The sequence below is a fragment of the Amblyomma mixtum genome, chromosome 2 (assembly GCF_055824585.1).
Source record: "Amblyomma mixtum isolate Tamu chromosome 2, ASM5582458v1, whole genome shotgun sequence".
In the NCBI taxonomy this organism is placed as follows: Eukaryota; Metazoa; Arthropoda; class Arachnida; order Ixodida; family Ixodidae; genus Amblyomma; species Amblyomma mixtum.
This window is the reverse complement of record NC_143013.1, coordinates 263525264-263542069: the sequence shown is the minus strand read 5'-3', so window position 1 is coordinate 263542069 and position 16806 is coordinate 263525264. Positions and strand designations below refer to the sequence as shown.

The window sequence follows — 16806 nt, the reverse complement described above, 5'->3', positions numbered from 1 at the left end:
ACCATACCATACCATACCATACCATACCATGCCATGCCATACCATGCAACTCTCCTATCACGAACTGCCTCTGCTGCTGCTCGTATCCCAGTACGGCGGCTGCCTCTACTGCCTGCTGCTGCCGCTTCTTCTGTTGGCCTTCAACTCGCTGCCCAAGCCCAGTGCTGCCCTGGTGCACCTGATAACCGTGCCGCTACTGGGGCTCATGGCGCCGGAGGAGATTGCCCGCCAGTACCTCTGCGTGAGTTCTGTTTTTTTTTCCATCCCTATACGACTGCCTCTGCTGCAGTCTTCGCTCTGTTTTATAACTAACATCGCTCAAGTTGGAGGCATGTTAGGACAAGAGACTGCAACACGATTATATTTTAATGCGATAGCATTAGAAATCATTCATGGAACACCAACTCGCCCAATCTACCGTTCTTCTTAGAAATCTCATGGGGCCAAAATACGTCGTCGATCATAAAATTCGCCCATTGGCTCGAGGAAAGGGACGTCACCAGAACGGATAATTTCCATTGGCTAGAGGGGAGTGACGTCACTAGACCAGATAATTCTCATTAGCTGGAGGGAGGTGAAGTCCCCACATCTGACGTGGCGTCACCAGACCGGAAGTGAAGTCACTTCCGGTAAAGGCATCAACAGCTTCTAATGATATCGCATTGCCAACACATAATGTAATTACGCGTTTCTATTAATTTTAATTTACCTTGAGTATTTCACACTCTATTCCTTGCTTATTTAACGTACGAGTCGAAAAACGCCCAAAGAAAGCAAGCATGGCCGCACTCATCGAAAGAAATGAGATGGCGCATACTTGTTCAGTGTTGTGACTAGCATGTCTGCTTTGGAGGAAACATATTTTCAAAACTGGCTGGCCATGAGAGTGTTTCAGTGAATTTTTCATTTCTATTTTTTTGCATAGTAGCGAAAGGGTTCTGCACAGAAAAAAACAACCTGTTATTTCATACCTTTAATCCTGGCAGTGTCACACACTCTAATATATTAATTTTTGTACGGTAACAAAAACGAATTCGAATATAAAAGAGACGCTGAAGACGGCGTAAGCTTGCATATATGGTGACTCACGTTATGCATGACGTGAAACAATAATTCGGCTATGAAAGAAAAGCCGAATGCTACCGCTACTCAAGCCCTGCCGACGTCGTGACTGCGGGCCTCTACGGGGTGAACAAACGCGGACTCGTCTTGCCGCGCAGGCCGATATCCTGAGCGTGGCCATGGTGCTGTTCCTGGTGGTGGTCGTCGACCGCTGGAGCGAGCTGGTGCTCCACCTCGCGTGCGGCGTCTGTGCGCGCTTCGGTCTGCAGCGTAAGCGGCTATTCCTCGGCACCTGCCTCTGCTCGTTCGCCTCCGCCTGGCTCTTCTCCGGGCCCCTGGTGTCCGTGACGCTGCTCTACTTCCTGGACCGCGTGCTGTCCACCATCTACAAGGAGAACATGGACCGCACTCCGGACAACGGCCTGTCGCGCTCCCCGCGCCGCGGCTCAGCCCAGGAGTCCAGCTCGATGCGCTCTCTGTCGGCGGCCGACCAGGTGCTCTTCGACCGGCTCGCCCAGGTGGCGCTGTCGCTGAAGAAGCCCGAGCGCAGGAAGTGGCGCCACAGACACGCCGAAGAGAAAAACGAACCCGACGTGGCTGCTGCCCCAACGGCATCTGGCACGGACGTTGTATCGCAGGTTCGTGTGCTCAAGGGATGGCACCTTGCGATGCAGCTGTACTCGTTGATGACTTTCTGTGGCTGGGTAGACAACACTGTGTCACCAAATCATGGCACGAAACAGCGCTGATAAAATTGCTATTGCCCTCATTTACAGCGTATGTACTGCTCGCAGGGCATACTCCGCCCATTTCTACTTTAGTGATTTGCACGGCAATCATATAGGCAACAAACATCTAAGTAATGCTTGTTGCCTAATATGTGCATGACCTGGATGCTGCGCCTAGTGTATAGGTGCAGGACGAACTGCCTCTGGTCTTAATGGTGTCTATCGTCGGTATCGTGTGTTGTTTTGTGGCGGATGGAGCCCTATATTTCCCCTTTATTTTGAAGGCCCTCGAAGACCCGCTTTCGCTGCAGCTACAGCATGTAGCTTATTCGCATTTATTTGATTTTATTCCGCATTTTGTCTTGTAACTGAGCTAGAAAAATTTACGGGAAACGTTAACAATTTTGTATTTTTTTAAAGGCCATCATAATACTTTCGCTCTTTTAAGAATAAAATTCTTTTTTGAAAAAGAAATGTGCGTTTCAAATTCAATATTTATTTTATTTATTTACTTATTCAATGAACCCCCAAAGGCCCTCAATCGAGGGGGAGGAGCATTGACACACAAGAACGCAAAACAAGAATGAGCAAGCGCCAAGGTGCAATACATAAATACAGAAAGCACAAGTAGAAAACAAAACAAAATAAACAAACAAAACCCTGTAATATACCACCTGTAAGTAAGACAAAAACAGCCGCAGTAACGCTACCTGCAGAACCACAGAGCCTAGCTGTGCAATATACAAGCTTAGTATCTTCCAAGTTACTTGGATATTTTTCAAGATATTACAGTTTATGTGTGCCATTCTCGAATCTGTCTCCCGTTTTTTAGCGTTGTTCGTTTGTAAGAGCCAGATGCCATCTGTCAACTGGCCCGGCTAATATACGTTTCCATCATTTCGTTTATATATACTAGCTTCTTGGAAGAAACAGCGCTAAACGAAGGACAACGAAAAAGAGTACAACAGGACCGGCGCTGTACTCTTGTACTCTTTTTCGTTGTCCTTCGTTTAGCGCTGTTTTTTCCAAGAAACATGTACCAACTAGCTCAACTCTCCGTTTTATATATACTAGCTTGATGTAGGCTGCTACGTACCGAGAAAATGACATAAATGCCTTATGGCAAGGAAGACTGTAGTGAAGTTTGAATATAGATGTCCGCTATAGAAAACGGTGCCTAAGAAAATTCGGCATTCTCCTCACACTTTTTATCAGTTGATAAAACGCAGAAATAAAGACAACGAAGGGCAACACCACTGACTCTGGTTTGAACCGTTTTCGAGACGTTACTACTCTGACGTTTCCTTAACTATCTTAGCTAAAGCATGCCATTAGCTAATATAAATTGACTGATCGCTGTGGTGGCCTAGTGCTTGGAGAATCCGCTTCGCATGCGTGAGGCGCAGGGTTCGATCCCCAGTGCCGCCAGGTACCCCCGGTGATGCAATGGGTACAAGCTTTCCCTTGGCCTAGTACTCGGCTTATTTAAGATGAAATGTTTGGGAAATGGACCTTCGGCCCAACCTTCAGTAGACGAAAAATCTTGTGTCATGGCACTCTTTGGCCACAAATGACCTTGCGCCACAAAAATGCATCATCATCATCATCATCATCATCATCAATACAATTAAATTGTATTGATTGACTAATCAGATACACTATCACTCAGAAGTGACACACGTTTCGTTTACTGTTATGCCACAGACATCAGGTTGTGTGGCGAGTACGGAAGTAGAAACGGTCAAACCTAAAAGGCCTTTGTAGTTTAAGCTTTTTTAAGTTTTAGTTATGTTTTTAGTTAAGTTTTAGTTAAGCAGCGAATGCGCATTCACTGCTGTTCACATGGCCTAGAGGTCCTTCACTCAAATTTCTTTTAGTAGACAGACGACGCATGGGAGAGCCTTCAGTAAAGCAAAAAAAGCTGAAAAGAAAATGTTAATCACAGCTGAAAGGCTCATCAGGGGCAATGAACCATCGAATATCCGTACTGCTGCCTAAAAGCCTATCTTAATTCTCGCGTTGATAGACATAAAGGAAAGCCATAAAGGAAGCATTCTTGGACAAAAATTTTGAACACTGGAATATTGTAAGGTACTGCTACTGAAATATTGAAGGTAATGATCCATTTCCGGTGGGTAGCAAAATCTTTCTTTAAACGCAGCGAGCAGTTAAGACTGGCATAGGAAACCAATGGGGAACGTTTCTGAAGATAGCAAAACTGCCTGCCGACGAGAGATCGGTGGACATATTGATCGCTATAGTGAAATCTTGCAAAGTATGAAAAAAGTGCATTCATAAACTCTCCCTTCAAAATTGCCTTTGTACAGAATTGCTGGATATGATTAAATCTGGGAGGACGCTACTATTTGACTCCTTGTTTTACGGTCTTGAAGTGCGTTCTGTGTCGTGAACGCAGGAGCAAACTCACGGATTGCCGTCCTCTCCTCCAAGCGCCGTTGTTGGCCAATCCGCCGACTTGGTCTGGGCCACGGGCGCAATAGCGGAACCCCCTTTTGAAGCGCTCTCTACCGAGGCATACGCGAGCGGAGCTCCTCCCCTCCCCCCTGACACAGGGCTTGGTCGAGTCACGGACATCACGGACCAAAAAGGTACTGGCCGAAGATTCTTTTTCATGTTCGTGCTCCGCTTTCAGCCGATAGACTGCGTGGCTTGCTAAGGATTGAGGTCTGTACGTGGCCTGCCGTACAGAGTAAATATACATACATGACCGTCGAAACAGCTGTTCTCACCCACCGATCGAAGGCGAAGTGATTCAGTGGGATGATATCGTGGCAAACATCTGGCACAGCAAAGCACGAGGCTTTATTCTGCGACACTATTTGTTCCCGTTGGGTCACGTACCAGCTTGTTCAGTGAATGAATCCATGATCTGTTTATTTATCAGAAAGCTCTATGAAACACAAAGCTCCTGTTCATCACTTACCACTCTGGCAGCTTGGTTTTCAAGAGTAGTCGCGCTTTTTGCCAATGTTAATTACTGAAGTAGTCATGCATCCTAGCTTGTCCTTTATCCTTCGTGATTCTAATGCAAACCTTCAATTGCACCCTTGCTTCTCTTATATAGTTACAAAGTTACCTATTATTGTTTCCTTAACCAGCTCACTATTCATCACAATTCACCTGTGATCTTATTTCCCCCACCACTGCTATTACTATGACACAAAAGCCACCTTTACACATGCCGCCGTGGTGGCTCAGTGGTTTTGGCGCTCGGCTGCTGACCCGAAAGACGCGGGTTCGATCCCGGCCGCGGCGGTCGAACTTCGATGGAGGCGAAATTCTAGAGGCCCGTGTACTGTGCGATGTCACGGCACGTTGAAGAACCCCAGGAGGTCGAAATTACCGGAGCCCTTCACTACGGCGTCCCTCCTAGCTTCAGTCGCTTTGGGACGTTAAACCCCAGCAAACCAAACTATAAAACCACCTTTACACATAAAAGAGAAATTTTTTAAATTACTGACGGGCTTCGGCTGGCACACCCTATATTTAATGGCGTAAACGATTTCTTTAAGTGTGTACATCTGGAGGAAAAAGCGAATCAATTCTGTCACTTATGCACATGTTTTCTACAGAACACCCTCTGCATTCCTCCTCTTTTTTTTTTCTGCCATAGAAACTCTCAACCCAGCTCAGCCATCCAGTTCTGTACCGGAGAATGAACTCCTGAAGGACGGGGAAAGCAAACAGCCTCAAAACCAGCGGGACCCTGAACCACTCTTGCAGCTCCCCTCCACCTCTACAGTTCCACTTGAGGGCAAGCAGATCGCCCCGCACTCTGCTGTAGACAGCAGTCCCAGCAGACAACGCAAGACTAACCGCAAGCGCACCTTGAATGCTATGTTCTGCCGCAACGTTCCGGGCCGCAAGGGCAGGTCGACCAGGGATGTCGAAGACAGCAGCCCAGCATCTTCGAGCAAGCCGCGTTCTAGGTTGTTTCGCAGCTTAAGCGTCTTCGCCAGCCGAATTACTCGCAAGAAGATCCGTGACGGGCAGTTCCAGCAGGCCGGCGTGGAGAGCGCACGTAGAGACAACGCCGGTATGGCGCCATCCCCCCAGTCACAGCGCGACGGAGGAGGACCACAACCTAACCTCGCCAGTGAGAAAGCGGCGCCCGTTGGTACCGCCTCTGGCGGCTGGTTTCGGAGTTATTCGAAAGCAGGAACAGCTCTTGTTCCAAGACAGCCTACTCGCTCCGCCCAAGATGATTCTGCCCATTTGACTCTACCTGAGTCGCCTCTGGTACCCTATAATCAGGCCGCCTGTATGCCTACTGAGAACGTAATTCATCCTGCCTCTGCTCCCGTCGAATCTGGAACTCATCTTGATCTCCAAAAGACGCTTCCTTCCGTTGTTACGCACACAGGACCTTCTGTTTCCGTTCCGCTCGTATCCCGGGTGTCTGGACCGGGGCCCTCGAGACCGACTGGCGATGAAACTAAGGCGGAACGTAGTGGACCGGAGAGCGTAACTAATCCGCCAGGCGAAAAATTCGGTTTTGTGAAGTCTGATTTTGAAAACCCCACCGAAGAACCAGCGGACAATGTATTAAGGCAAGAATGTGCAAAACCAGCCGATGGGGAAACTGGGGATCGCCTCCGCCAAGCCACCGACACTGTTGCGCCTACTTCTGCATGTGAAGACCCTCCGAATTTTGAAAGCAAAGGGACCACAAACGGGCATCTTCAAGGGCTCGAACCTGTCCTCCTCGCAGGAGAGGATGAGCAACTCCGGAGCAAGCTAGGTTCCGCTGCCAACCCGTCAAGGAACACTGACCAACAAGAAGGTATGAAAGCTTCCATCGGCTTTCCGCGCGAGGAGAAAGGTCTGTCGCAAGAAGCCAAAAGTTATGGAGCTGCCCTTACTGAATCAAAGCCCCAGCCTAGTGTAATAGGAACTGAACAGCCTGGCCTTTATAAAGATCCTGGGCCCATAATGGAACAAAGCCCACGAAAAAGAAGCAAGGATTCCCAGGGCAAGCCATCTCACCACCCCTCTTCACGTAGGAAGAGCACAGCATCTGTAAGTGAGCATAATGACGGATTCAAAGAAGTCCCCAGGGAAAAGCAAGAGAACTGTTCGCTCAAAAGTTCAGCTGCAGACGTTCCTGCGAACAAGGAGCGATCGCAGGCAACGAAAGGTTCAGGGAGTGTGCCGAAAGAGAAGAAACACCAGGTGCGTAAAGCCAGTGACAAAGTCGTTCCAGACAAAACAGAGCAGAAGTCAGGAGTGAAGGGAAGTGAAGAACCTCACCGTAACCAACCTGACGACGATCCAGAAAAAGGAAAGGACAAACGATCTAGCAGGAAAAGCAAGGATTCATTGAATAATCAGCCGCATTCTCGCTCCCGGCGTCGAAAGAGCAAAGCATCCATTGGTGACCCGGTCGAAAGGCTCCAAGCTGTTCCTACCGCAAAAGAAGAGCGCCATCCTCCTCGAAAGTGTTCTAAGGACAGTCTCATAGCCGGTGTTGCCGGAGCGGCTAAAGAAGTGAGCGCAAGAGAAGGTCACAATCTGCGACACGAGCACTTCGAGCGCGAGCTTCAACCCGCACATCCGCAAGCAAGCAAGACAGGAACAGCAGCGCCTGTGGCATCAGACTCAAAGCGCATGCACCACCACAAAGACAAAGTCCGCGGCAGCGCCGACAGCGGTAGCCACAAAACAGAGCTGATCGTCAAAAGTCATAGGAGCTTGCCGGACAAACACATAGGTGACAAGCATCCGTCGGCGCAGTTGGAGGCAAGCAAACCCAAAGCCACTGCGGCCGCGGGGGCTGAGTCGAGGCGCGGGTCTATGCGTGAGAGACAGCACGGCAGCTATACCGACGGCCAAAGCATTGATAGCCGCAGGTCGAAGACCTCCATGAAAAGCAGTGGCAAATACGACGCCTGCGAAATCAAGGACCTTGCTTCCGAAACCAAACACGTTCCAGAAAGCGCAAGAGCCCGCGGAGGCGCGACGGGGCTTGAAACAGAAAAGCCGCTTCAATCAACCAGACCGGCTTCATCTGAAGAAACTCGCAACAGCCAGAAATCCAAGCTGGGCCCAGGTGCTGTACAGCCGAAACTAGAGCCACAGCAGGCTGCCAGCAGCATTACAGCGCCGAAGGCTGGTGCCCAAAAGGAGGCTGATACAACCAGCCCGATGGAGCTCAACAAGCGCAAACACTCCGTCGTGTCTTTTGGGGCGGACCTCTTGGCAGCAATGAAGCCTGAACCAGTGCCTTTGATGGTAAGTGAATATGCCCGCTTTATTCTCTCTGGCAAAAGAGCTGAATCGACTGAGCATATCTTGTTCCTGTCGCAGCCTAGGGTTACGGTACACCCGGAGGAAGACCGACCCTCACAGGTGCGGCGCGTGTCCACAATCCTGAAGACTTCCAGCTTACCGACGACGGCGGCTCGAAGAAGGGGATCCTCGGTTGACTTTGGTTCTGCAAAGTTCACTATCATCAGGTATGTGCACGTGGTTTGCACGTACTTGTACGCATATGGCGTTGAACAAAGCGTCGATGAAGCAGGAATAAGTGAGACGCGTTACTATGTGTTGTGAAAAAATAAAAAGCGTAAAAGAGATCACAATGGACCCGGACGGTGTCGTGCATGGGAAGCTTAGCTTAGCTTAGATTATTAGAAAAGTAGTGGCCCGACAACTGGCTCAGTGTGGCTGGAAACCTGAACCGGCACATGAGGGAAGCGATTGAGTAAATCTGCTGCGGGCAGCTGCGTCAGCGGATGAAGTTTTGCAGCGCCCCGCGCAGCCGCGTCTCGCGTTAAGGAAGCGAGACGAAGATCTGCCGCTTTTCAGCTTGCCGAGTGTTGCATTCTTCAAACTCCAGGCATCTGCAGGTTATTTTCTTTTAGAACCGTACCTCTACTCAACGCAAAAGTCGCTCACCATACCGTGCCTGATTTGACCTTCGTTTAACCTTGACGAGCACAGCATAACAGTTGACTTTGACAGACTGATGGTTTGACCTTGGCCGTTTTGGACCAAAATCGATGCTCAACCGTAGCTGACCGTGCCCGACACAATGACGACCTCCAAATTTGGGCCGGGTCATTTCCAAAATGCTATCATTCGAGCTTTGAGCAAACTCTGCCTAACTTTTTGTACTTCCCGTGTATAGACGGCATTTTCATGAGAATGTTAGAACTGGTGCTGTCCAAGGTGCCGTTTTGTAGAAGCATGACGGGAGGCCAAGCTTGGTGCCCACACGAGGAAAATGTGTGAACGAACGTGGTTACAATAATATTCGACGGCCTCGAAGCCGAAATGCAGAGATCAGGTGTGAACACATCATCATCACGCTGACTATTCCCACTGGAGGACAAAGGACTCTCCCATATCTCTCCAGTTAGCCTTCTCCTATGCCAGCTACGGCCACCTTAACCCCCAAACTTCCTAATTTGATCCATCCACCTTACTTTCTGTCGCAATCTGCTACGCTTGCCTTCTCTTGATTATTCGTATAGGAGGTTTTGGCCAAATGCAACACAAGGGTGGACAAATCCGGTCCTGCTGAGGGAATGCGTTGTCGGTTTTGGTCACCGAGATCAGGTTGCACCCCAGGCCTGCTTATGAAATTGCAACGACAGCGCAAAATATAGTCGGCATTGTCATCCGACCATGTCGCAGCGGAAAACTCGGCCGATTTTGAGCTAGAACCTGTCCAGCACAGGTGACATTGCGAACGACGACATTTGGCTGCCGGTTTCCTTAAGTACTAACTTCACAAACACCACGTGTAACTCCCTGAACGCGCAATCCGCATGCGCTAAAAATGAGGTACAGCGGCGAGGACCAGCGCATATGTAGGCGCGACGTGTCGTACAAGCAGGAATCTATCTGCTGCGAAATAAGTTTTCCGAGTCTCTTACTCAGTATAATTATATAAATAAGCAGTACCTTCGGTAATATATGGGGAATTGGATTGCAAAAGGTAATCGCTCGATGATTTCCTTGTCCGAGTTGCGCCATATAGCGTCTCCTGCAGACGCGAAGTGCTGCTTTGCCGCATAACTTGGATGTTTTCTGCGGGAAATCGGCAGACCTACGCGCAACTCTAGGTACTTAGGTATACAGTAACTCTAGGCCGCACTGCACGAGGGCGCCACCAAACTACGATCTCGGGAATGGTCCGGAACTTGGAGGGGATCAGTCACTCCTGTCCCCGACAGCACGTAAGCCGCCAGAACATGCATGATGTCAGAATAAAGCCATTGTAAAAGAGTTCAGGCGACACAGATTTTTGTAAAAAACTCTCCTCAAAACACTGTCGCGCCCAACTCTACTCGTACAGTGGGCAGGACTTCGAAGGTTCATGGCAACACTTTACGTTTATGGATGCGGTTCAGCAAGATTCTGCTTAATCCATTGCTTCTAAAAGACTGCGGTTAGAGGTAAAAAAATTAAACAGACTACGATAGTCGGTAATGCGAAATTTGAGCGCAGCTGCCACCGCTAGCAGGTGGCACCGCTGTTAGGCACCCTCCAGGATCTTCTCGTGGCAGCCATCTTCCTCAGTTCTCGCCTTGGCAGGTGGAATATCGCTCTGCTACTACCCGCCAACACGCCACCTAGCTGTCACACCTACACACGCCATCTGTCAGGTGGCGTGTTACGCCGACAACGACTACGACGCGGAACACAGGAACAGGCGCCTAAGAGCTGCGCTCTAAAAGCGTGAGAAATCAGTGCTGCACTTCCGAACCGCATCAAATATTTATGTCAGCCAACGGGCACCGCTGTCATTCTGCAGCCCTCTGCAGATGCAGGCCGGCGCTCCTCCGCCCCGTCGTCACTCCATGTCCAGCCGTGCCTCCACGGGCAGCCTGTCGTCCCTGGGTGGTGGCAGCGAAGGGCGAGGCTCCATCCGTGCTCCCATCACGCTGCGACGCATGACGCGCAGCCGGAGCTACGGCTTCGAGGACACCACCTCGCGTCCTTCGCTCGTCGGTGAGGAGCTCCTCCTGCAGCTTTTGGGCCGCCGTGCTGTCTCCCCTTGGAGAGTGTATACTTTGTAACGTTTCGCCTCGTTTGGCCATCTGCCATTGGTTGATGCTGCCGTGGGGTGTTGCCATCACGCTGGCCGTAGCAGAACCACATTCAAGACGCCAACTGCTTACGTGAACGCGCCCTGCAGGCCCATGATACACTGGTGGAGCGGCGTCGAGGTCGACGAATGACAGAGCATGACGACGCGTTTGACATGCCCGACGTGCTTTTTAATGCAAGAACATTATATGGCTCTGTCGAGTAAGCAAAAAGTGTCCGCACGATTACGTCGTTCTCTAAAGATAAATGTGCGAAAGTTGGATTGTGACAGATAGTGTGTGATAAAGTGTTGCCGTGGGAAAAATTTGGTTGATGAGGTGCAGTTAGTTATTAAACGCGAAAAATACACTTAGATGTCAAAATAGCTGTGGACGTTGATATGGACGTAATAACAGCCACGGACGTCGATATAGTATGTGGACGTTTTGCTTTCGCATTGCTCCAAGGCAGATCGCCGCAATGATGTCAGTTTTTGGCGCTAATACCGTATCGCTAAATGAACTATGCGGTAGTTGTGTGAGGAGTTGGAGGAGCATGGTGCTTGTGACTCGGCAGGACTGGATGCAGTGTCAGTGTGGGGTGGCTAGCGACTGGCCTAATTTGCTGCGGCAATCGGCGCCCCAGCCTTCATTTGCTTAATGCCGTGATAAGAGAGAAGCAGGGGAAAGTTCCCGCGCGAAAATCTCCGCACGATGGCTTTGCGTTGCAGGGCTTTGATAGCAGGACCGGAGCTGCTATATACAGGCCACCAGACCACGCTGCTTTTAAACAGAACAAGTTGCCTTAACTGATGTAAAACCCAGCGCGAAAACATAAAAGATGGTACATTTTTTTTTCACGAGACGAGTGTGATCCTTCAGTTACTGTGGCATTGCAATTGCAATTGTACTTCATCCGCCGGCGAGTCACTGAATGTCGGAGCTCAGTTAGAATACACCATTCCGGCGCCATTTCTACGCAGACTGCTATCTATGCCACCTTCCCTCAAGCAACTTGTCTTATGCACGGCTGACACTTCTAACATGCTGGATCTCATTCAGTTCTTTCGCGCGGCCAGTAGGCTCAAAGAATTTACTGCAACTCGGGAGCATCCATAACTCGTTATTGACGCCCCCTCCCCTTCCCCCTTAAAAGAAAGAAAGAAAATGAACTTCACTTCTATACTTCTATTAGCAAAGAATGATAAATGTTTACTTTTAAAATCTCTCGCTTTCAAACAGGAATGCCTTTCCTCAAGAGCAAGAAATTTTATAACAAACAAAATTCCACGAAAGATGTATTACGTCTAATTTTTCTTGGTTTAACGACTGCCTGAAACGCATGTTATGGATGGCATAATGTCATCCAGAATATGCAGTGAATGGCAAGCGGGACATGGCGAGAACGTACGCTGTTCGGACGAGAGACACGAATATCTTCTACAATGACTGCGTACTACCTGATATCGACATGCAGCTTATAAACTTCGACCTTAACTAAGATTGCTAGGTCTGGTAGCTATACTCAAAGTTCTTGTGGTGTTTCGGAACAACATTCTAGGGCAGAAAATTGATTTTGTGACTCAGGATGGCGTAGCTCTCACCATGCTGACGGCGAAAAGTGCTCATCTAGGAACCCCGACAGCGAAAACTATGCCGCCCATGCAAGCAACTTAGCGGCGGCGTTTATTTGGGGGAGTGGAGAGGGTGCGGAATATATCGCTATTTCAAGCTTTGTGCCAATTCATCAGAGATTACAATCACATTGATACGTGTCGAATTTTGCATAACAAACGGTGGTAACATGATGTAATGGTGGGTGGGCTGGCGCAAGCATGCGCAAGCACTTCGTCCCGAGCAACTTCTCGTTGTCATCTTTCTCCCACAGCAATACTGTCACACTACTACCTACTCTAGTGGCGCCGTCATGCGGCCTAACTGTATTATATGGCAGTTGGCCACGCTAAGAGCTACCGGTTTTTCATCTTCCTCCTCTATCCATGCGGACACTAAGTGACCAACGGCATTTGGATTCATTAAATGACTATTAAATACACATTTAATATATTTATTATGGTACACATCATTGACAAAGAAAGCTCAACGCACGCACAGAATCGAAATCTTTCTCCGCTTTCAGGCAGCCAGTTTGGAAGCCAACCTTCATTCCTGAAAAAGAAGAAGGCCAACAGGTGAGAGAATGCCATTAAGCTTGAGGACATCATCATCATAATCAAACGCTTAGAAGATCCCGGCCGTGGAGCACCAGAACACGCTGGTCGTTCAGTTGATCCGACGATAGCCAAGTACTCGAGTTAGAAGGGGGAGAGGATAAGGGTGTAGGGAGGGTTACTGAGCACTGAAGCATACCGTTCTGCAGATTGACGTAAGGTGAGGGGCAGTTGGGGCAGGAGGAGTCAGACAGTATGCGAAAGAGGTGCCGGTGACCTGCGATCAGAAAGGTGTTCATGTGAAGCTTGCTGAGAGTGCGTCTGGGCGACGTTGAGTCGAGAGTGAGGTTTGAGGAGTGTGAAAGGAGTCACGGGGATGTGTGTGTGTGCCTTGATGATGCGTTTGTAGTGCAGAGCCTCGTCGCAAGTGGGAGGGCTTGACCAGGTGATTGCAGGCGTCCGGATAAGAGTTTCGCGGGTGAGCTTGTGAATCAGCTCATTGCCTCTTATCCCAGCACGGTCAAAGATTTACCTAACTGTGACCGTGGGGGGGAAGCGGGGGTGAAGTGCAGAAGGAGTGAAGGGCCTCAGTGAGGTCATCATGGAGGTCTGCAGGGGCTCTGTGGTTTTGATCGAATAGAAGAGAATGGCATCCATGGAGTCCATGTACATTGTGTATACTTGTGTGTGTGTGTGTGTGGGGGGGGGGGGTGCAACTTAGTGAATGAGATGGTGTTGCACAACGGGAAGAAATTATAAGGTGGTAGCGATGAAAGACTGACGAATGCTTCGAACGAACTGTGCGAGTTCAATGGCGCCACATTTCACCATTCATCTCAAGACCCGAAGACAATGAGGCCGGGAACTGTGATTGCGCAACTAACGCGTGGATTTCGAACGCACCGCTAAGCTCGCGGTGGACATTGTGTGGCTAGGCAGCGGAACCTACCAGCGCGAGGCGACATATTCTTAGTCTGCGTAGTTGGCGCGCAGACGCGTGAAAACAACGCTCAGGAGAAACGCTTGCCTCTTGTTCATAGCTTCTGCTCCTCAGCCGAAATGAAGTTGTTCCAGAGGCAGCGTTTTGCGCTTACGATCCCATAGTTATGGTGTGAAAGCTGCGATGTTTCTCAGCAGCTGACTTATTCCGCCTATGTCCTTTTTTTCACTTACCGGATCATGGAAGTTCTTAATTTGCCCCTTATAATTCACTGGCTTCCTATATTTCTTCTGGGACTGGCCGCATGTGCGGAGTTCGCCCTATATTTGTAAGAATGCAGATCACCAAAACTTCCCATCGCTATATTCCTTCCAAGAATGGTATCAGCTACCTGACTGCACACTCGCACAATTACTACTCCAGCCGGTTTTTGCGATTCTTCGGAAACAGCGCCGCTAACTTGCTTATTTTTAATCTGAACCTCATCCTTTGTGTGATGATCTTGACGATGTCCAACATTCTCGGACAAAAATTTTAGAAAATTGGAAAACTGTAAGATACTGTTATGGAAATATTGAACGTAATCGTCCATTCATCTGATATGCAGCAAAATATTTCTTTTAAAGTGCTTCCATCAATTGCTACGAACAGTTAAGACCACCATAGAAATCCAATGGAAAACACTACACTTTTAACGATAGCAAAAACGTTAGTAGAAAAAAAATACAATACTGCTGTCGGGTGATCTGAGGACATATTGACTGTTATAGTGAAATCTTACTTTATATCAAAAAATTTCGTTCATAAACAGTTTCCAGCTCAAAAAAGCTTTTGTCCACAATTACTGGGTATGCTGTAACATTGGCATCAAACTTGTCTCTTGTGCTTTCCGACCTTCGGTACACTCCGTGCTATTCGACTCACAATGCTGGCCACGCTCAACGCGCTTAACACAGCTCTGCCGTGGACGCAGTGCTCGCACCGACATCCACAACGCATTCCTCCTCGGTTCATCCGTGATGACGGTACTTGGCAACATCTGCAGCTTTCATTCCGGTGGCAACAAGGCGGCTCTGAGAGCAGTTTCCCACGGGTAAGTCTGGGGACATCGTGAGTTCATGTTCGACACTAAATATTCTCTCGGTGCCTCGAGAACCGTGCACTGTACACCAAATTAAAGGGAAAAGAAAATACAGCATAGATGTCAAGACGTTGTAATGGAGTGTTAAGCAGCGCCACCATGGCCGCAGTTCAGACGGTCGACAGGTTTATACGTGCATACCAACATTTTGTAAACATTTTGCCAACATTTTGGAAACATATTAAACACTTAGTAAACATTCAATAAACATTTTGCTAACATTCTGTAAACATCTGTGAACATTTTGTAAAAAAATGTAAACACTTAGTAAACATTTGTAAACATCTCTAAACACCTAGTAAACATTTTGCCAACATTTTGTAAACATATATAAACACTTAGTAAATATTCAATAAACATTTTGATAACATTCAGTAAACATTTAGTAAACATTTTGCCAAATTTGAATACATCGGTAAACACTTAGTAAACATTTTGTAAACATTTTGCCAACATTTTGTAAACATCTGTGAACACTTAGTAAACGCTTTCTAAACATCTTGCGAACATCTGTAAAAAATTGGTAAACATTTAGCAAACATTTTTTTAACATTTTGCGCTGCGCTCGTGCAATCTTCTGCTCCGATATTAGACAAAGTTCACATACCTGCCATTGTGTACATGAGAAGTGTAAAGATTAGCATTTACCATCATGAAAGAAACTGCGTACATCCGGTTGTTGACACACGTCCTCGTTGATTCTGAATTGCTCCAAAACGCCGCATTTATTCTTCTATTCATAAGTCACTTTGCGAGCTTTCACTGCCAAGTTGGTTCTCCTCTTTTAAGAGAAGTTTTTGCGCAATAACTAAGCATTCTGGTAATTTGTACCAGAATTAGCAAGGACTGTGAAAGTTTAATTGCTTGATGTTTTCATTATAAACACTGAATCTCGAACTATTAACTCCGGAGTAATCAGCGCTCATATTAGCGATCATTTGCCAGTATTTCTTCTCTTGGAATCGTATGTCTCGAGTAAAGAGCCAAAGCAGTGTCCCCCGATCACTATCCAAGATATTAATCCAGCTACACTCGAGGATTTCCATACAAGAATATCAAAAATAAATTGGCTCGACGTGTACAATCAGTCTGACGTAGACGCCGCGTACGAGTCATTTCTGTGTCTTTTCAAAAAGGCTTACTCGGAATCTTTTCACCCTAAAACACTGAAGCCTAGAAAAGCTAGAAAACCTTGGATAACCAGTGCACTTCTGAAACTAATCAAGCAAAAAGATGCTCTATTCAAACGTTTTTTTGGACACAAGAGACACGTGCCATCTATCCGAATTTAAGAAATTTCGGAATAAGTTAACTGCAACCCTCAGACAAGCTAAGAAAGATTACCTTCGTAGGTTGTTTGATCCTGAAGCTATAAAGCGGACGGACATCACGTGGAGAAACCTTAGCGCAGTGCTTAACATTGGACGTCAGCATCCAGAGGGCGTACGAGAATTGATCATTAATGGGGAACTTTCATCAGGCGCGCATTTAGCAAACGCTTTTAATAATTATTTTGTGTCCCTAGTGAATAGTTTGCACGATCCTCGCTCCTCATAGTACGTCAATTCCAAAACTTGCGATAGTGCTTTTCTGCATCCAACTAGCGCCGAAGAAATTTGTCTCACGTTCTCCGCTCTGCGAAACAGTAAAAGCTGCGATATTGATGACCTGCAAATACGCCCCGTAAAACACGTTTTAGATCTGATAT

At 47.9% G+C, this 16806-nt stretch overlaps 1 protein-coding gene across 1 annotated transcript in view; it reads left to right on the top strand.

Moving 5' to 3' along the window:
* The window catches only part of LOC149363846 (uncharacterized), a 30999-nt gene that overhangs the window by 2723 nt on the left and 11470 nt on the right, over window positions 1-16806 (top strand). The window contains exons 3-11 of the mRNA XM_089568612.1: window positions 92-241; window positions 1221-1700; window positions 4207-4399; window positions 5425-5907; window positions 6523-8042; window positions 8118-8266; window positions 10573-10769; window positions 12987-13038; window positions 14931-15050. Of these exons, the coding sequence (XP_089424738.1) occupies window positions 92-241; window positions 1221-1700; window positions 4207-4399; window positions 5425-5907; window positions 6523-8042; window positions 8118-8266; window positions 10573-10769; window positions 12987-13038; window positions 14931-15050 (3344 nt within the window). The remainder of the gene's footprint in view (window positions 1-91; window positions 242-1220; window positions 1701-4206; window positions 4400-5424; window positions 5908-6522; window positions 8043-8117; window positions 8267-10572; window positions 10770-12986; window positions 13039-14930; window positions 15051-16806) is intronic.